Source organism: Amaranthus tricolor, chromosome 13 (genome assembly GCF_026212465.1).
Source record: "Amaranthus tricolor cultivar Red isolate AtriRed21 chromosome 13, ASM2621246v1, whole genome shotgun sequence".
Taxonomy (NCBI): Eukaryota; Viridiplantae; Streptophyta; class Magnoliopsida; order Caryophyllales; family Amaranthaceae; genus Amaranthus; species Amaranthus tricolor.
In genome coordinates this window covers 12,252,829-12,274,565 of record NC_080059.1, presented here as the reverse complement: position 1 = coordinate 12,274,565, position 21,737 = coordinate 12,252,829, and the positions used below count along the sequence as shown (strand labels likewise).

Genomic DNA, 21,737 nt, shown 5'->3' with positions numbered 1-21,737 from the left:
AAATGAAATTCGTGTTTCCAAACGTTACCTTACTTTAATCTTCTTCTCTTACTAACTATCTCTAGTCTCTTCTTCCCTCCAATAATTGGTATTAAGAGCCATAAATTTTAGGCATTAGTTCTGCACATATCCATAAAAAATCCAAAGACAAAAAACCTGGTTTCTTCATCATCAACATCTCATACCTACAACCACAACATAATTTTCGTATCCAATGGAAAGAATTATGATTTTTAAAGTGTCCAATAAAGAATAGTTTTAGAGTTAGAGATTTGCGGGAAGCAAAGGAAAGTTGTCTAAACGTTAAAATCACATTTTCTCGGATTGCTAGTGGCACATCTGTAACACCCCAAAATTTTATAACGTCATTATTTAATATTTAAATAAATTTTAGAGACCTTATAATTATATTAAATTATTTTTTAAATTACTTTTAATAAATTTATTTCATACACGAATTTAAATATTAACATATTTATATTAGAAATAGATTTGTAAATACTAAAATAAAGAGATTCAAATTGAAATTATTATATTTATTAAAACTTATGAGCAGTACTGAGCACACATAAGTTTTCTTAATTGGGTATTTTAAGCAGGTTAATCTAGAAATAAATAAATAAATAAATAAAATAAAAAGAGGAGTTAAAATCGGATTTTTCTCACTTATACCCACGTACTTTTAAAAATTCTCAGCTGTACCCAATAAATTTACCAATTCTCAATTGTACCCAATAATTAGTAGGGTTTTTCTCACTTATACCCACGTACTCATGTTGGTAGCTGAAGCTGTTCAAACTTTGATCTTAGCTGACTTTTGTTATTATTACATCAAAAGGTAATTAAGCTTATTTTGAACTAATAACTTTTACGTTTCGTTTAATTATTGGTATTAGAACGTGTAAATGATAATGAAAATTTAAGCTAAATTTGCAAGAAAAAAACACGTGAAGGCTATTGATCATACTTGTCTTACTCTAGTAATCATTTTTTTTATAAAATTCAGTAAAATATTTGTGGGAAAATAGTAACCACATGTGATCTCATATCGAAGAATTAGAGAGGATTAGACAAGCATATAAACTTAATGGACTACTCCTTTTACTAATTGATTTTAAGATGAAAATTCATCGCACTTGTGTGCAATCAGCTCTCATGAGAATTGGTAATTTTATTGGGTACAGTTGAGAATTTTTAAAAGTACGTGGGTATAAGTGAGAAAAACCCTACTAATTATTGGGTACAATTGAGATTGGTAAATTTATTGGGTACAGCTGAGAATTTTTAAAAGTACGTGGGTATAAGTGAGAAAAACTCTACTAATTATTGGGTACAATTGAGAATTGGTAAATTTATTGGGTACAGCTGAGAATTTTTAAAAGTACGTGGGTATAAGTGAGAAAAAACCTACTAATTATTGGGTACAATTGAGAATTGGTAAATTTATTAGGTACAGCTGACAATTTTTAAAAGTATGTGAATATAAGCGAGAAAAACAAAAAGGTTTTAAGTAGTAAACACTCACTACCTCACTCAAACCCACACCCATCCCCTTCCCTTCATCCTCTACTCTTTCCTTCTCTCTCTCCCCTCACTCCTGCGCACCACCAGCCGCACAGCCCTCCCCCACGAGCAGCCACCACAGCAGGGCACCACTCTTCCTCCCCACGAACAACCACGAGCAGCAGGGGCTGCGTGGTCTCTTCCAAGCAGCAGAGCAGGCGGCGTGTACCCTCACAACAGTCGGTTAACCCTAGTGCCGCCACTCCTTCCCTTGGTCCACCACCACCACCGCAACAACCACCTACAATCTTACCTTTTTCTACTTCTCCCATTGTGAGCCATCTTTTCCTTTCTCTAATTAATTTTTTTTAGTTTTAATTGGAATTTTATTAAGTTTATGAGTTTGAGGTTGATTTTGTGTTATTTTCATTAAATTTTATTATGGGTAATGATTGATGATTGGAAAATAATTATGAATTAGGGTTTGAAGTATGAGTGAAAATGATGATGATGGTACTACTTTTGGGTTGAAAATGTTTTGTAAATTGAATAGAATGGTATAAACTTTGAATATGTGATTATATTGTGAATGGCGATAATAGTATTTATAAATGGTTAGGATTTTTATTTAGTCACTAAAAGTGATGGTGAATTGTCACTTGCTTCATAAAGATGATGATAGATACTGTTTATATTATTGAGTGTCATTGTTAGTCAACTGTGGTGTCATCATAGTTATTGGAGTGATTGTTGTCATGTTAAGAATGATTGACATGGTTGATTCGTTAGTTATCGTAAGCATGTAATTGTAGCCAAATTATAAGTTCTATTAATGTTTGTGACACGAGTATGTGTTAGTACTTTACGAAATTCCATGGTAATGTGGTTTTACAAATTGAGTCTCATAGGTTTAAAGAGATGGTCATAAAGTACACTTTGTTGTTGCAAAAGCTTTTTTGATCGTTGGTTTAGTGGATGTGAAAGCTTATTTGATCGTTGAATTAATAACCTATGAACAAGTATAGATTGAACAATGTGAATTGGTTTAGTATATGTTAGAATAAGTGGAAGTTACGTTGAATGGGTGAATGATAGCTTGTTCTAGTGTAACACCCCTGAATTTTCAACCCCTTAAACGAAACCAAAATCGTAAAGGAGGGGAGGAATTTCGGGTATTACATTAAAATAAAATAAATAAAATAATAATAATAAACTTTATAAATGTGAGTAGAAATTTTGGTAGCATCTCTGCTAACCATCGAACATGTGGTAGAGCAATTAACAGTTTAACACAATAAAACATTAAACTAATTTAAGGCATCATTGCCTTTAAAATCTCACACCACAGCGGAATGATTTATCGCCGGCTTCTCAAATCAACATACCAAGCATGGATCGTGGTTCCAGTGTTAACGCTTGCGTTTTAAAATAACTTAATTCTTTAAAATTCTACAAAGTTATAAACTATGCAGCGGAAATACAAATATACAAAGGAGGACACAAAGCCTCGTAACAAAACGTATACAAGCCAAAGTTTACAAAAGATAATTAAGGGCTACAAGGTCAAAAGATGATGGTATGACATAGGTTATGTTGCGCCCTCGCTACTCTTCCCAAATGCAATGCAATGCAAAAGAAGCTCCAATACCTGCTATGCCTGTCTATGATCTCCCTGCTGCTTAACATCAAACCAAAGGTCAATGTTTCATAGCAGGAGAATCATAGAAAGTCATCAAACAATCAAACATAAACACAAACACGTACACGTCAGCAACTAACATCAAATATTATAAGGCCAACCTACTAGATAACATTATGTTATACAACAGCATAAGATGATTTCATAAGACACAAGCACAAACAGTCTATCTTTGGGATTGGTAACTCCCTTGAGGTAACTTAACTTAGGCGCACTTCTCACTAGCATGAACTATTCTATCGTTGAATAAATTTCTATCAGTGAGTAAACGTTCTATCAATGTCTAAGCTTTCTATCAATAAATAAACTTTCTATCAATCAGTAAACTTTCTATCATTGAACAACTTTCTATCAGTGGATCCTTTCTCTACTTCATGGCAAAGTGACAAGGCCAAGGGCGTTATCGGCCATCCGACGCCCATGGCAAAGTATGAGCTCATACCCCCTCTAGTTGACCCTTTCGGAAAAAAAAACACACTGGGGTACCAATCCAGTGAAGAGGCCACCATATTGGGGTTTGCAAAGCCTGGATGGTAAAACCTTGGTCAAGGGACGGTATTGGCCACCCGACGTCCAATGACAAAAGTATGCTCATACCCCCGATACGGTGATCCCGTCGGATTTCACCTAGGGGACTACTAAATCAATTGGATATAATCCAGTTGAGTCACGCCAACTAATTGTAATCTAATGTTTAATCAAACGGGAATAACTCCCGCTTTCTACTATTAGTGACTGTCCTAGGATAGCAGAATGCCAAAACCCACTGAACAACTCAAACGAAATACGAAGTCCACCTATAAAGGAGTCATTCTAACTCCAAGTAAGATATAATCCGATTGTTAAATAGATAAGGGGATGGTTCCCGCCTTCTACTAACACACATATTCTCTAAGCTCAAGGATTTCATAATCGATAGCTCTTCACATAAAGGTTACTCACTAACACCTCATGGTTTCGATACAATGCATATTATCACAATAAACAATGATATCTTAAGGGAAAATTGCATATAAGGGTTAGTTACTGCGTGTACGTACCTGAAACTGCTACAATACGACCAAAAGCCACAATAATTAGCCAAGGTGAGGTTTTACAACCCTCTTATATACTGAGTACCTATACGGTTTGAGATAGAAAACTAATAAGCCTTTCTGGTCTTATTTAAGAGCTACTTACTCTAAAAGAAATGACTCTACTGCCATTCAAACAAGTTTCAACTTGTGCTAACAAGTACTTTAGCCACACATAACGACTTCAATCCTAAACTAGCTTATGAACTAAAATATCATATTACAAATCTAACCACAACACAAAATTATACTCAACTCTATATCAAGGTATGATCTAATGAGAAAGCTTCTAATTTTATACTTTTTGCACTAGCATAACTTTTAGGAATTTATAGACTTAAGCTCTACAATGCAATATATTACACCAAATAATAATGAAAATACTCATGGTAGTATTAATTTACATTTCTACATTATTCAAGTTTAAAGTGATAACAAATGAAAACAATGAAGAAGAAACGAGTTATTTAGACACATCATAATAAATATGGCTAAGTTTACGCAACTTACGACAACAATAAACAAGGTCACCAATGTCAATCACTATTAACAACAATAATGACCCCATATTACTACACTAACAATAACTACACGATAGCTAACAATTACTACAATCACTATTATAGTCGACAACCAACACCATTACTAACCACTAACCACTAACATTATTACACTTATCAACCACATTTTGATAAACTTTAAAGTGATACTTATAGTTAACAATACCCAACAACCATGACAACAAGAATGTTTGAACTCATGACAATGGAAATTATAGTGTCCAACAAAATTCCAACATTTAATACGAAGTTTTGATGTAGTAAAACACCCACCGAAATAGCACACAACCATCATTTTCATTCATACTACAAACCCTAATTCATAAATATTCAAATCATCAGTCAAGCTCTTACCCATTATAAGATTTAATAGAAATAGTATAAAATCAACACAACACTCATAAACATAATAAAGTTCCAATTGGAATGGACCAAGAGATTGGGGGTTTTGTGGTAGTGGCGTGACCCGAGTGTACTGGTGGTAGGGGAAAAGCTACATGGACAGCCGATTGGGGCAGCAACTGCAGCCTACTGCCACTGTGAGAGACGCCCGCTGCTGGTGTCTGTTTGTGAGAGTGAGGGAGAAGAGGAAGAAGCTGGTGGTGGCTGTCATGTTCCGTGGACAGCCGCTTGGGGCCAGCAGCTGGCGGCACACAAGGGGAAAGGGAGAAGAGAGGGTAGAAGGAAGAGGTGAGGCGTGTTTCTACTTCCGAATGTGAGGGAAGGAGTCTCACTTAAAAACCCTAACTCATCCTCTATTTTTTCTTTTGTCAATTTATTTATTTATTTACCTATATTCATTTTCTTGCGAGGCCCAACTAAGAAATTTACTTTCGTGTGCTCACACATTTTAAATAAAATAATAATTTTGATTTGAACCTCTTTATTTTAGAAATCGTAATTATATTTTTTTTTTATATAAGTATATATTAAAATTTAAATTCGTATATGAAAAAAAAAAGAATTTTATTAAAATTAATTCAAAACAATTTAATATAATTATAAAATCCCCTATAAGTTATTGAAATATTAATTAATAATGTTAGAAATCTCGGGGTGTTACATCTAGCTTTTAGATACTCTTAAGTGGAGATAAAATAGACTTATTAGTTTTACTTCAAACTTGTATAGGTGCCCATTTCATAAGAGGAAGGTAGAATTTTAATTGGGTGATTTTTGTGACTTTTTGATCGTGCAGTGACGCTTATAGGTATGTACGCGCAGTAACTAACCATTATATACAATTTTCCTTTAAGACATTATTGTTTATTGTTTATTATGATAATATGTATTGTATCGAAACTATGAGGTACTAGTAGGTACACTTTATATAAAGAGATATTGATTATGAAATCCTTGAGCTTAGAATAGTTTAGACAATGAGAGTATTAGTAGAAGACAGAGACCATCCCCTTTATTATTTAAAAATTGGATTATGCCTTACTTGGAGTTAGAATGACTCCTTTAGGTGAAGTTCGTATTTTGTTTGAGTTGCTCAGTGGGCTTGCTATCCCAGGGCACTCATTAATAGTAGAAAGCGGGAGTTATTCCCATTTGATAAAGCATTAGATTATGATTAGCTGGCGTGACTCAACTGGACTATGTCCGACTGATTTAATAGTCCTCTAGATGAGATCCGACGGGATCACTGTATGGGGTATGAGCATACTTTTGTCATTAGGCGTCGGGTGATCGATACCGCCCCTCGACCGAGGTGTTACCATGTGGGCTTTGCAAACCCCAATATGGTGGCCTCTTCACTGGATTGGTACCCCAGTGTTTTATATTTTTTTCCCGAAGGTAGGATCCGAGAGGGTCAGCTGAAGGGAGTATGAGCTCATACTTTGCCATAGGCGTCGGATAGCCGATAACACCCTTGGCATTGTCACTATGCCATGAACTGGAGAAAAGATCCACTATTAGAAAGTTACTCATTGATAGAAAGTTTATTCATTTATAGAAAGCTTACACATTGATAGAACGTTTACTCATTGATAGAGTAGTTTATGCTATTGAGAAATGCGCCTAAGTTAAGTTACCTCAAGGGAGTAACCAGTTCCAAAGAAAGACTATGATCACACTTACTTTAGGATAGACAAGCTCTATAAGTTCAGGTGTTAGGTAGTCTGTTAATGTCTTGGTTGAGTTGATACTACGCGTGTTGTACAAAGTTTGAGAAGAGGAATGAAGACCTACATTCTACCCAAGAACACATGGTTCGGGTTGAAAAGGACGTAATGAGATTAAGAAATATAGGTGGACGATAAATGGTTACTATTTGTGCTTGTGTCTTATGAAGTCATCTTATGTTGTTGTATAACATAATGTTATCTAGTAGGTTGGCCTTATAATATTTGATGTTAGTTGCTGACGTGTACGTGTTTCTGTTTATGTTTGATTGTTTGATGACTTTCTATGATTGTCCTGCTATGACACATTGACCTTTGGTCTGATGTCAAGCAGCAGGGAGATCATAGACAGGCATAGCAGGTATTGGAGCTTCTTTTGCATTGCATTGCATTGGGGGGAGAGTAGTGAGGGCACAACATAACCTATGTCATACCATCATCTTTTAACCTTGTAGCCCTTAATTATCTTTTGTAAACTTTCACTTGTATACGTTTTGTTACGAGGCTTTGCGTCCTCCTTTGTATATTTGTATTTCCACTGCATAGTTTATAACTTTGTATGGTTTTAAAGAGTTAAGTCATTTAAAAATGCAAGCGTTTGGCACTGGAACCACGATTGATGCTTGACATGTTGATTTGAGAAGCCGGCGATGAATCATTCTGCCGTGGTGTGAGATTTTAAAGGCAACGATGCCTTAGATTAGTTTAATGTTTTTATTGTGTTAATTGCTTTACCACATGTTTGATTTTTAGTAGGGATATTGCCGAAATTTCTACTCATAATTTTTAAAGTTTAATATTATTTTATTTATTTATTTTAATGTAACACCCGAATTTCCTCCCATCCTTTGCGGTTTTAGTTTCGTATAAAGGGTCGGAAATTCAGGGGTGTTACAACATCACTATGTCAGGCTACTCCTTCCAAGGAGGAAATCATTGAAAACCAGCAGAGTACTTTGTAGATCCTTTAAAATGTCGTGATAGAACCATTTTTTTCAATAATAGTTACTACAAGTTCATCCAATGAAGCTTGGGATACCTTGTAGAAAGAGTTTCAGGGAAGTATGAAGATCAAGACCATAGACTTTAAAACTTGAGAAGAGATTTTTTGAATTTAAGTGTAGTCGGTGTGAGAAGAGCATATGAGAATGCAGTCAATGTGATAGATGTTAGCAAAACCTTTAACACTGTGACAAAAGCATATGACAGTGCACTCGGTGTGACAGAATACACAAAGAACTTACTAACTCTAATAGTACTAGAAATAATGGTCGACATGATGAAGGATCATTTGTAATTAGTCACAAACGCAAATGCTTTTAAGTCTAGTTTTGCTAAAGAAGGAAATGTAATTCTCTGCGGAATTTGCAAGAAACTAATAACCTTGAGATTGATTGCAGATGAAGTGTAACCATTACAAGTGGTGTGGGCATGTGGAGAAAGATTGCAAAAGAAAGCAAAATAAAAGGCATGTGCAAGCACTGGTTTCAAAGGAAATGTTATAGCTGTGCTACGTCTCTCACGCCATCTACAACATCTTTCACTCCCCTTGTGTTGTTGTTTGCTGACTACATACATTTTTCATCTTCATGGCTCTTTTTCATCCCTCATACATCTACTCCTATAGCTTTTTTACCTACAAAACACAATCTAAATAAATAAGCTACAGCTGCTACACCAAGCAATCACAATTGTATCAGGTTAGAACACCTTTTCAGAAATGTTATACGAGGCCAAAATCCTGGTTTCCCTCTCTTTTATCTATTTGCTTCAAGAGAAATTATTGTGAAATTGGAACACAAAATCAAAGAAAAGCTAAACATAAATGGTGTTCCACCTAATTGATGAGCTAATTCTACATTCTTTGCAAGAAACCAATTCTCCTAGTAATTCAGAACCAGAATCAGAATAACAATGCTGAAGGACTGAAGGTTAGGAAAAGCATTTCAAGATTCCACAACATCTATATTTTTTTCATATTAGATCGATGAAAAATCATAGTCAAAGTTTGATACTAAAATTCGTAAATTCTATTTGAGAAGAACGCATGAAAGCTAAGGCCGGAGTGGAAACATTTAAGTATAAGCATAAAATTTTAAATTTATAATCAAATCAGTGTTAAAATATATTATATTTTATCTACTTATTATTTTGTTTCCTAATTTACTATTTTTAAAATATTATTATTTTTGTTAACGAACGCCCTCGGGATCGTTAGTTAGCTTTTGACTATTTGTTTATCATCTACTCCCTTTGTTCTTAATAATATTCCCATTTACCATTTTGGGTCATTTGATGTAACTTTAAAAATCTTTCTATTTATATCACAAATTTTAGACATATTAACCTTGTTTGTCCTAATTTTAATATTTTATTAATGTTTATGATTTTCACATATCAATCATCAATAAATTTATTTTAATACTTTTATATTGTTTATAGTTCCCATACGTTTCTCATTAGCTTGATTTAAGCATTTTTTAATAATTATGATCCCATAATTTGTTCATTAATTTTCTTATTCAAAATATTATATATAAATCATCTAAAAAATTTTATTATTTTTTAACCCAATCTTTAAAAGTCGTCATCCTTTTTATTGTGTCGCCACCTTTTTTAATGAAATTACTAAAATGCCCTTCAATTTATTTTTAATTATAAAATTGACCATCATTATTACTAAACTAAACTTATTAATAATAATTATATTAAAATAAAAAATATTAACTTCAAAAAAGAAAACAATTTTTTAAAATCAAAAAATAAACCTAGTCACACGTTTTGTGTTGAAATTTGATACATAATCACTCTTTTGGCCAAAACTTTTGATAGGAAAATCACATTACTACAATGTTTGTAACATTAGAACCTAGACTTCAAGATCTTTCCAATGATATATTATATGCCCAATTGAGATAACTGAGCGATAAATGACGATTGTTTAAAGTTTGCTTGTGCTGAAGTTTGATATACGTTTAATCTTTTGGCATAATTTTTTATACAAAAAGCTTATTAATGCAAGGTTTGTGTCATTAGAAATTAGTTCAAGAGCTTTCCAACGACATATTATATCCCTAATTCCGACAATCGAGCGAGAAATGACGATCGTTTAAAGTTTGCAATGATTTTTAACATGTAGTCGCTCGCAACCGGACCGCGGTATGGTCGCGTAAAATGCCTACCGAATCGTGGTATGGTCGCTAAAACATGCGACTCAACCACGGTTAGGTAGCGCGTTTTACGCAATCATACCGTGGTCCAGTCGCGCGCGACTGAATGTTGAAAGTCACTGCAAACTTTAAACGATCTTCATATCTCGTTCGATTGTTGGAATTGGGCATATAATATGTCGTTGAAAAGATCTTGAAGTGTAATTTCTAATGACGCAAACCTTGCATTAATACATTTTTTCTATAAAAAGTTGTGCAACATGTATCAAATTTCAGCATAAACAAACTTTAAACGATTGTCATTTCTCGTTCGGTTATCGGAATCGGGCATATAATCTATCATTGGAAAGATCTTGAAATCTATGTTCTAATGCCACAAACATTTCAATTATTTGATTTTTCTATCGAAACTTATAACCAAAAGAGTGAACATGTATCAAATTTCAACACAAGCATTTTTTTTTTTTGAAATTCGATTTTGATGCTCATTTTCGTTGGCTATTGTAATTCGATTTTAATTTTAGCTTGTTTTAGTTCGGTGAGTGTTTTTAGAGAGATGTTAGAGAGTGAAGATTTGAAAATTAACCACATACAAAATTGATAATTCATTATATAAGGGATGGCGACACAATGAAAAATAATGGCGAACTAATGCCTTTTCCTAATTCTCGTAATGAAAATATCAATAATCATAATTAATCATAGGGATTAAGGACCAGGGAGTATAATGTCTTACGAGTATGATTGTACGACGTAGATTGAAGATATTTATGCGGTATTTCCGTAGGATATTTTAAGGCGGAAAAATATCTATGCACAACTGATTCAAGTGGCACGTGGCTGTGATGACGTGAAGCTTACACGTGTAAAAAGCGATCCCAACTGGAATACTCTTTGTTTGTCGTCCATAACCATTTCTCTATGATACCATCCAATTTATCCTCAATTTCTTCAATTCTATCTTAATTCCTTTCTTCTCCTAATCAATTAAACCCATAATTCTCTTTCATCATTTTGTTCTTTAATTATTTTCTATTTTCTTATAATCGGTGCTGGTTCTTCAAATTCCCTGTCATCTGCTGTTATTGGTGCCGATCTTTCTGCCGTTGTCGAACAGGAGGAAATTTTAAACATGGTATATAGTTTTCTGTTTCAATCGTTCTTTATCTTGTTCAATTTTTACTTTTTAGTGTTCTTCGTGAATAATTTCTATAAATCTGGTTTTCGCAATGGCTGCATTTATTTGTTTCCAATTTTAGGTAATTTAATTTGATTTAGGTTGTGGGATGCACTGATTTCTTTGGATTTTGAGTTTCCATTGATAGTTGAATCTCATTTAAATTTAGTTTAATTTTTTATTGAGAATATATATATATATGTATCGCTCTTGTTCCCCAAGCATTTTTTGTTTTGGGGGATTTTTTTATCACCATATATGAAACGTTTTATATGACCATAGCGATTGAACTGCTCACAACTCACTAGTATGTTCTTTCTTTTTTTGGAAACTAGAATTTTGATGATTATATAGTGACATTTAGAGTGAATGAATCAATGAATGTTGATTTAGCTAGAGGGTTGTTTGTCAAAATAGCTTACTGGGCAATGTTAACTTATTTTGATGCAATAGAGGTTTGAGTGATCAAACCATCTTAGGCTAATGTTTGGTAATTAGGTGGTTGAAATATAAGTTTTTGAACTAAGGCAACAAGCTGTCAAACCAATTAATAAAATTAGCTTATCAAATCGACCGTTGTAATCAACTATAAGCTACCAGCTATTAGTCGTTTGTCAAACAACTCATGGTTGTTAAACCTTTTTTAGAGGTTGTAATCAAATTGACTTTATATCATAGTCTCTCTAGAAAAACTTAAACATGATTTTTCATATATATATATATATATGTATGAATTAAAATATATTTATGTGCAATCTTGTGGGGTTCTTTTTGATGTGCAAAATTTTTAAGATATGTTTTTTATAATTTTTTATGCAATGTATTTATAGATATGGATACTTGAATTATGCTTTGAAAATTGTGCAAACTGTAAATGTAACTAAATGAATTTTGTCAGAATTTTGATATGGTGTTCCAAAGTAAAACAATTCTGTATACGAATCATTTGTCAACTGGTAAAGGGATGCGGCTAGTCTTTAGCTATCTATAGGTTATTATATATTGTAATTGTGAATTCTCCATACTTAGTATTCATTATGAACATTTATAGATAAAGGATACAATGATAATACTATTATGTAACTAGAAATTCTTGACATTATGTCCATGCTAATATATGTTCACTTCTATAAGTATCCCTTTATATCGATCTATTTTAGTTTTCATTCATTACCACATTTTTGAAGTAACAAGTTTAGCAGTGTTGCATTAGCTTTTGGGAGTGGATAGTTTCCAAATTAGTTATAACAAAACTAGTTATTCTGGCTTTTGATGAAAGTGAGCAAGAGAAAAATAATGAGAATTAATGGTTAAGAAAAAAAAGTGGGAGGAAAGCTTTCCAAAAAAAGTTTTGGACAGATATTTTCTAAGAAGTTTCAAATTAGCTGCATCATTTCCTTATTCGCTCAAATCTCAGCTATTTAAGATGACACTTTCCTTGGAACTGCTAACATTCCCCCTTTGATTCCCTTGTTTGTAATCAGATCCGAGAAACTTTCTATAAACTATTTTCCTTTTATAAAATGCTTTCTTTTTCCGGGATGCTATCTAAATAAAAACTGAGGGCGTATATCCTAACTCTTATAGGAGCAATAAGCAGATAATATAGAGCATATAAATTCAACTAAGTAGTAAGATCTATTACTTTATGTGACGGAAAAGTCATCAATTCTCATGGCTATTTTGGTAAACTCTAAAGTCTATTTAAAATGGGTTTGATATGATATTCATTTATATATTTATTTATAACATTATTTTCTACGATTTAATGATTTTATCTTATCCATAAATGAAGTCATTGTTGATGGAGAAGGTCTTATTCTCGCGTTACTTCTAGTTATTCCTGCACACCTAAAAATGAAAATATATACTATACAGTTCAATGTTTTCTCAAAATTTGCCCCAAAAGTCTGCTATCTATGAGGAAGATAGACCTTTAGTTTTGAGTTAATATATGGTTGTTATGTTCTCTTTTTGGGTGCTCAAGTATACTAATACTACTCTTCTTTGCAATCTAAGTATATTGATATTGAAGTTCTAGAATTTTGTCTTGTGAGTTTTATTATTTTTGAATTTCCAGGAATTATTGGAAAAGGAATCCATCTCTACTGAATGGACTGATGAAAAGCATAGTTTGTATCTGAAGTCTATTGAAACTTCATTTGTACACCAACTTTACGGCTCAATGGATTTAAGTGGTTTGCACTCACATTGTAAGAATCCTTCACACATGAGATCATCCAAGCATAATACATTTCGTGCAGCTGATCAGGTTTGCACTTTATTTACATATATTTCAATATAGTTTCTCTCCTTTATTCGACCTGTCTAGCTTCTAATAGTATAAGAACGAATATTGCTGCTATCTCCTTCTTCTCAAACATGTGCCTGTATCATCCTATTTGGGGATAAACTTTGTGTCATGTTTATTCCATTGTCCCACTAATTTTCTCTTCTTCCTCGTAGTTTAAGGTCTGCAAACTTGGTAGCTGGCAGAGAATGAAATTTGAAAGCGGTGAGCCACCCCCTTGGAAAGCAGTAAAGTCTCGCATCCTACTGCAAAACCCGTGGATTCAGCGTTTTAGAAACAGAGACGATCAACGTATTCCCTCAAATGCTTCATTTGGGAGTGGGCCAGTGAGCAATGTACATGCATTATCAAAAATATCAGATGATTTTCCTAATTTTCAAATTATTGGAGATTCAAGCATTGGTGAAGGTACTTTTTAAGTTCAAAGTAATAATCATTGAGAAAGATCATATAGATCCTTGATGTCCAACTGCTGCTTTTTGATATAGACAATTGGCTTGGAGAAATATGATATATTCTTGTGACAGTTCCATCTTTTTCTTGCTATGCATAGCTAAAACGGGAAAACTGAATCTTGATGGTTCGGTGGACCATTCGTGAAAATATGGTTTTCTTATTTCATCTTCTGAAACGTTTTCGTAAAAACATTTTATAAACTTTACCATGAAATATAGATATTAATTAATGGTCAAAGCTGAAAAATCTTAACCAAAGTGAAATGTGGCCATGTATTTAAAATGGACTAGCAAAATAGCATTCCATATGCATTGATTTATCAGATGTCTAGCCATGATTTGTCTTTTCTGTAGACATGTTGCTGCTAGCACTTTGGGTGTAGTATTGAATTGCCAACTTGCAATTTCATCTTCGACTTTCCGACATTAGATGACCTCACTTTTATTTTTAATATTCGCTAAATTGAACCGTTGTGTTCTTACAAACCTTGAACATGGGTATATATTGTTTCGTGAGGGGAAGAAACTTGTAAATGAACACCGGTAAAGATCTATTAAAAGACAAAGGTCTTTGTCTTTTGGATAGAGATGTGTTTACACTGTGATTGAAATAGCACGGGATGTAAAATATTAGGCAACTTTTGAGTTGTTCTCATATATTTCTAGATCGATTCAAACGGAGACTTCCATTGTCAAGAAACCAACTCAACCAAAAGCTTAAGCTGATGGTTGAGGCCCTAGAATATGTTATATACTCTAACACGCCACTTGCACGTGGTAACTGCTTATAATCTGAATGCTTTTCATGTGTGGCATGAAATTGAACGATTGTTTGTTGTAATTCGTCAATGGTATAATAATAATTCACTTAGAATTCAGGAACAAGTCGTTTGATCCCATGTATTTCTGTACAATAACCCGTGTGTATGCATGTTTTGATCTTTGTTGAACTTTTTTCTGGATCATGTTGATGTTTGCAGAACACTCTGGCCAGAATTTTGATGAAGATAATGAGGAGACGCTATGCAGTTCACATACAACTAAACGAATGAAGACGGTTGGAGCAAAGAATAAGATCCATGAGTAAAGCACTCTGTCGTATCACGGGCTACTAACTAAGCTCACTTCCAGCATGAAGAAACCCTTTTCTCACAGATTTTGTAAATGGAATGGGACAGGGAGGATTGTGAATGTAATGTGTGCAATTAGAATGATGATGGTTGGTGTTGGCTATTCGTTCATTACTTCATTTGTAATGTTCTAATGATGATGGTCGTCATTATTATCAGATAAAAAATAACTCAGTTTTTTTAACCTGAGGTTTTGAGGTCTATTTGCTTTGTAGTAACGTAGAAGACTTGATCGATTTGCTAGTATCTATACTGTATACATACATCTATCTATACAATATGCTAATGAAGAAGTAATATGTAACACGTATGATGCTACAACAAAAATAAATTTCGCTCTTTTTTTTTCCGATTAAGCAATTAAGCAATGTTCATTCAGCTACTTATGCGAGCGATGGTTTCATTATAAGACCATTAATTTCTAACCCAGGTCATTAACAACCAAAATGATTTAGGGAATAAGTCAAAAAAATTTGCTCATTCAGTTCTCCACTAATCTTTGGATTCTCCAAGAAAATTATCAAGAACATCAACATTTTTATTTTTAAACTTCATAATATATTTTCATTTTCATCGGCATTTAAAAATAGAGGATTTAATAAATGAATTCGACATGGAAATGAATTTACACATTTTCAAAAAGATGCAAAACAAAATTAAAGGTAATATTATGAACTACTGTACATAATTATGATAATGTTCAAGTATTAAAATGATAATCTACTGTTTTACATAATTAAAGATTGATATGATAAAATAATGGTGGTTTTTGATGGTGAAATTGAAGATGATAAAAACAATTGGTCTTCAATTCTGTTATTATATTGTTTAGCTTTATTCTTGTAGTCTTCAATAAGTCTTTAATATTCAAAGATTTTAAAGGCAAAATTGAATATTATAAGTTTAAAAATGAATTAAATTATAAATCATCAATTGTTAATTTATATGCCACAATTTTACTATGAACATATTCAATTTAGACTAAATTCTATGCAATATCTTTACACAATTTGAATACTTATCTTTATTCCATCATAAATTGTTCAATTATCATATTATACTATACAATTTGAATATTATACCATACAACATGGAATATTAGTTATATATATACATTGAAATATTAAAATGGATAATTGAATATTATAAGTTCAAAATTGAATTAGATGATAAAACAGATTTATCATTAACATATTCAATTTGGACTAATTTCTGTACAATATCTTTATACACTTAGAATTCATATATTTTCTCTAACATAAAATGTTCAATTGTTGATATATACTATTTTATTTGTATCTTAAATTCTTCAATTCTTTTAATGATTTTATAATTTCAAGTGTAGGATGTGAGTTAGAATGCTTGCAAATGGATTGTTTATCTGAAAAAAGAGTTTTACATCAGGGTGTGTATTAGACAATATGAGGGCAAGTAGTTGGGAAGAACTTGAGTTATTGTATCATGATAATGCTAGAGCAATAGGGTTTAGTGTCAGAAAGTCCATTGTAAGGAAAATAGATGATGTTGTACAAGAAAGGTACTTCGTTTGTTTTAAACAAGGGACTACAAGGATAGAAAATAAAGAAAATGAACCAAAAATGGCATTAAAAAGCTAGTTCCAACTAAAAGATGTGGTTGTGATGCACACGTAAGGGTTAAACTAGATATATTCAGTGGTGAAGTCTTTGTCCAAAAAACATGTCGTATCACATAACCACAACTTAACAAGGATGTAATGGCTATACTTGCAAAGATCTGAGTGGACAACTTTTTTAAAAGAAACAATGGAGACATTTGAAGGATTTGAAGATGCACATGTAAGACATACTACAGTGTACATGTATTTGGCAAAACATGCTGGTGGAGCTGAGTGTGTAGGTCATACTTTAAGAGACCATCTAACCTATGTTAACATATTAAGAATGAAGGAAATCGAGGGTGGGGATGCTCAAATTGCCATCAATCAATTGATAATGTGGGCATAAAAAGACAATGGATTCTTTTAGAATTTATGAAGCAGTTTTCAGTTTTGATATAACATATTGTACAAATAAATCAACTTAATATTCGCACCAATAGTTGGAATAAAAAATCACTAGAACACTACGATGTTTGGTTGCGCGTTCATAGCGGATGAGAAAGTTGATTCATTCCTTTGGGTGCTTAAGCAGTTTAAAGAGGCAATAGAAGGAAAGCGTCTTTATCAATTTTCACATATCAAGATGTAGCAATTGCAAAAGCAATCGAAGAGGTTTTTCAAAAGATCAATTATTGTCTTATAGTATTCAATTCAGTCATGCAAACATTCAATTATATGTTTAACAATTAATTATGTTAAGATTTCAATTCATTGTTTATTGCATCGATGAATGTAAATACTCATGTTAATAGTATCAATTTGTCCTTAAAATCTTACGAATTATAATTCACTTGTAGGTTTTCTCATTCTCAAAGCACATGCTAAACTTATGGCACATACTGAAAAATACAGTTTTACACTATGGAGTATTGAAGTTAAATACAAACTTCAAAGATTCTTTTAACACGTGTTTAATGGGGTACAACAATCCGAGGGAATTCCAAGAATGTTGGGATCACATGTTTGATAAATTCAAACTAAAAAGGAATGGGGTTTACTACATATAGTTTGATAGATTATACAACTTAAGAGACACATGGTGCACTGCATTAAGTACGAATTTCTTTTTAGCTGGAATTTTATCTTCAATAGAAAGTGAATCCACAAACAATGCAATTGGATTTAAAGCAACAAAAAACACGAGTCTATATCAATTCTTCAAAATATTTCAAAATAAAAAACAATTGAAGAATGGAGAGAGAGAGAGAGAGAGAAACAGGGGAGATAGCACTAGATTTTTACTGTGCAACAACACCAACATCTGCTTTTATTCTTACTGGTTTACAGCGACATGTTTCAGAGGTGTACACTGCAAAACTATTCAGGGACTTTTTGACCAAGAGATTAAAATAGCTATATCATGTTCATTTGAACAAGTTGTAGACATGGGAGATAAAAAGATGTACATGTATAATTTTAAAACTTAATATACTCAATTCATTTCTTATAAGATTCAATTTTAATGTTAAACTATTTAATTTTTATCTTGATCTACTCAATTCCTTTTGGTTATTTTCAGCAGGATATTATATTTTATAATTTATTCCTTAAACTAATAAATTCATTCTTAAATTTTTCAATTTGTTTCTAAACGTTTTAAATTTTGATTACAGGATCTGGTATGATGGATATCCCGACAAACATGCATCAAGTGCATTACAACAAATACCATGATACTATACATGTGGATTGTAGTTGTAAAAACTTTGAATCAAATAGGTGGTCGTGTTGCCATTGTTTACGAGTACTACACTTGCATTATATGCAAAAAAGTACCTGCAATCTACATCCTTCCTAGGTGGACAAAGAATGATAAATGAATATTTGGAATAAATTTATGGTACTCAATGTCCATCTACATGCTTGGAACCACCAAGATTGTCTATAATTACATGGAGACGTAGCAGTAGGCGTAAATTTTATAACCTAGTTTTAAAGTTACAAGGTAGAGAGGAAACAAGAAAAATGGTTGAAGAGCTCTACAAGACGGCAAGTGAGGAAGTAAGTAAAGTGATTGAGGCAACTGAAAAAGGAATTGATGATGAAACACAAACATCTGAGAAAACAACAGAACAAACATCCCAGCAACCCCAACAAGTAATAGATCCAATTAGAATGGTCACAAAGGGAAGGAAGAGACCCACATATTATTTGATATACACATTATTTTAAACATTGATACAATGTTTTCAATATACACATTATTTCTTCAACAGCATCTATCTGAGCTTTAAAGACAATAATTTTTTAACCATTCAAATCCACAAACGCCCAAACTTTACAATTTTTTTTAATTTCCTTTTCAACCCTAAAAATTGATCAACTAGTTAAAAATTTAAAACAAAACATGATTATTATCGATAAACAACTTATATGCATCAATTATTACCTTAAATAAATCAATATTAACTAAATTTTGATAAAATCACTTAAATAACAACAAATAATTAAACAAAATAACTATAAAGTTAATTGTATCAATTTACTAATTATATACATCAACTCTTCACTACTACATATCATTAAAAAATAAAACATTTATCACTGAAACAGTCGTATTATTAGGAGATTTCATTAGTCGTTTTTAGTGCCTAATTTTTCTTATATATTTGTTCGTTACTAATTATAATTTAATTAGTGATGGTAGTAATTTGAAAATTCTCTACAATGATTAGAAACTTGTTAATTCGTAACGCGATTATGAATCGTAACAAGTAATGTAAACTTTGGAGGTAAAACTTAAAGTTGAGCAACTACCCATAACAGTTCGAAAAAAATTTTAATTATTACCCAAGCATATTATATAACCATGATGGGAGTAAATTAAATATTTCTCACATATACAAGTGATTTTTAAACATGAAGTACAAGTTACATAACTTGTTACATGTACAACAATTTTTACCCAAACTTTAAACTATCTTAGATAAACCTTTCTTATACCATAATAGACCAAATTGAGGACAAAAAGCACTCCAAATCAGCCCCAAACAGCAGCTAATATGGCTGTCCCAAATCCCCTTAGTAGCTCCTTCACTTACACACTCAAGCCAATCACACTACCCAAAACCCCTTTTGTTCTACCCAAAGCTTGTGCATCATTACAAGCATGCAAGAGGCAAATATTTGAAACAAAAATACTCCATTTTCTGAATAATTATTCAGCCATAAACCCCAACACATTGCTCCCAAGTTCATCCATGAACAAACACTAGAATCCTTCAAACTTTCAATTACTAGATACCTTCTTTTCTCATCAAATCTCCTTCAAAAGCCCATCTAAAACTTCTGAAAATTTATGTTTATAAACTCAAATCTCCCATAAAAATAATCTTCATCTTAAGAGCTTTCCATAGACACCAAACTTGAAGAAATCCACCAAGTATAGAGTAAGTTATGTTCATTTCCTTATTCCACTAGTTTTGTTAAAACTTGTTCATGTAAAACATTTTTTTTACATGAATCTTTCTATAAACTAAGATCATTATAAAATGAGTATTTTATCTCTAAACTAAGAAAATCATCACTTATAAATCTATAAAAATAGGCCATAATAGAAAGTAAGAAGATGTATTTCCACAAACATATAAATTTTGTTACTTAAAGGATTCAAATAAAATTATGGGACTTAACTAAGTATGTTGCTCAACATAATAAGTATACTCCAAATATATTAAAATCATCACAAGTATTAGTCTAACAACTCTAACTAGGAAAAGTTAAGTGCATGTTAGAAATCCAAAATTATTATTGATTTTTGGATGAATGCAATATGTTTAGTTGAAGAGTTGGAGTTGAGGCTTGAAGGGCAAGGAACCGAAGTTAGAACCACTTCTAAGAACGCGTAGGAGCTTACGGAATAATTATATAGGCTTGGAGTCGAGGTGTGTCACATGGGGTGATTTTTAAAGGATTTAAGAACAAGTTGGGAAAGTTTGTGTATAAACTTTTTTTAAAATATATATATATATATATATATATATATATATATATATATATATATATATATATATATATATATATATATATATATATATATATATATATATATATATATATATATATATATAAATTCCCAAAGTGAAGTTCTTAAATCTTGAAAAATGATGTGAAAATGATAAATTTGAGTATGGAATAATTTATTACATGTATTATTATTGTGGGCATCATGCATGTTGATTTTATAAATTATTGTATGCTTAACGGCATGTTTAACACTACTTTGTGAAAGTTATTGTGATGGAAATGATTATATGAATTTGAAAATATTTGAAATTCATTTTAAAAGAAATTTTCAGTAGCTATATGTTAAGAAAATTTCTTGGATACTTTTTGTTGTGATTATTCGTTAAATTGATATTTTAATGGATTTTAAGGTGTTAAATACTCTTATAATAAAACATGGTATTAGATGAACCCTTCATCATCAAAAATAATTAATAAAAACATATTATAATGTCTCCAACAAGATTTGGCCAGAATATATTTAGTTTGGAATTTTTTTATTATTTTTGAATAATCGTTAAATTGTTTAACGGTAAATTGTAAAATGATAAAATATAAAATAATTACCAAACAAAGACATATGGACTTGAAATTTTTATCACATACTCATATGGATAGTAGGTAAAATTGGTAAAAGTTTGGGAAGATTTCGTTGACATTTAAGGACCTTAATAATTTTTACTCAGTTATTAATAATCGGTAAGTTTGAAAACGGTAAAATATAAAACAAACACTAAATGACGTCTTTTGGACATAAAAATTTTATGAGACACTTATATAAACAGTAGATACATGTTCAAAAATTTATATGGATTTTTGTGACCATATATGGACTTAAATAAATTTTATTCGGTTTATCGGTAAAATAACGATATTAATTATTAAA

The 21,737-nt window shown here is 31.8% G+C and overlaps 1 protein-coding gene across 1 annotated transcript; it reads left to right on the top strand.

Moving 5' to 3' along the window:
• The first annotated feature begins 1,535 nt into the window (after positions 1–1,535).
• LOC130798048 (cold-regulated protein 27) lies at positions 1,536–15,408 on the top strand. The gene is made up of 6 exons (XM_057660897.1): positions 1,536–1,836; positions 8,365–8,895; positions 10,892–11,269; positions 13,392–13,583; positions 13,778–14,030; positions 15,058–15,408. The coding sequence occupies exons 3-6, from the start codon at positions 11,267–11,269 to the stop codon at positions 15,162–15,164; spliced, it is 555 nt and encodes a 184-aa protein (XP_057516880.1). The 5' UTR covers positions 1,536–1,836; positions 8,365–8,895; positions 10,892–11,266; the 3' UTR covers positions 15,165–15,408.
• The last annotated feature ends 6,329 nt before the right edge of the window (positions 15,409–21,737 follow it).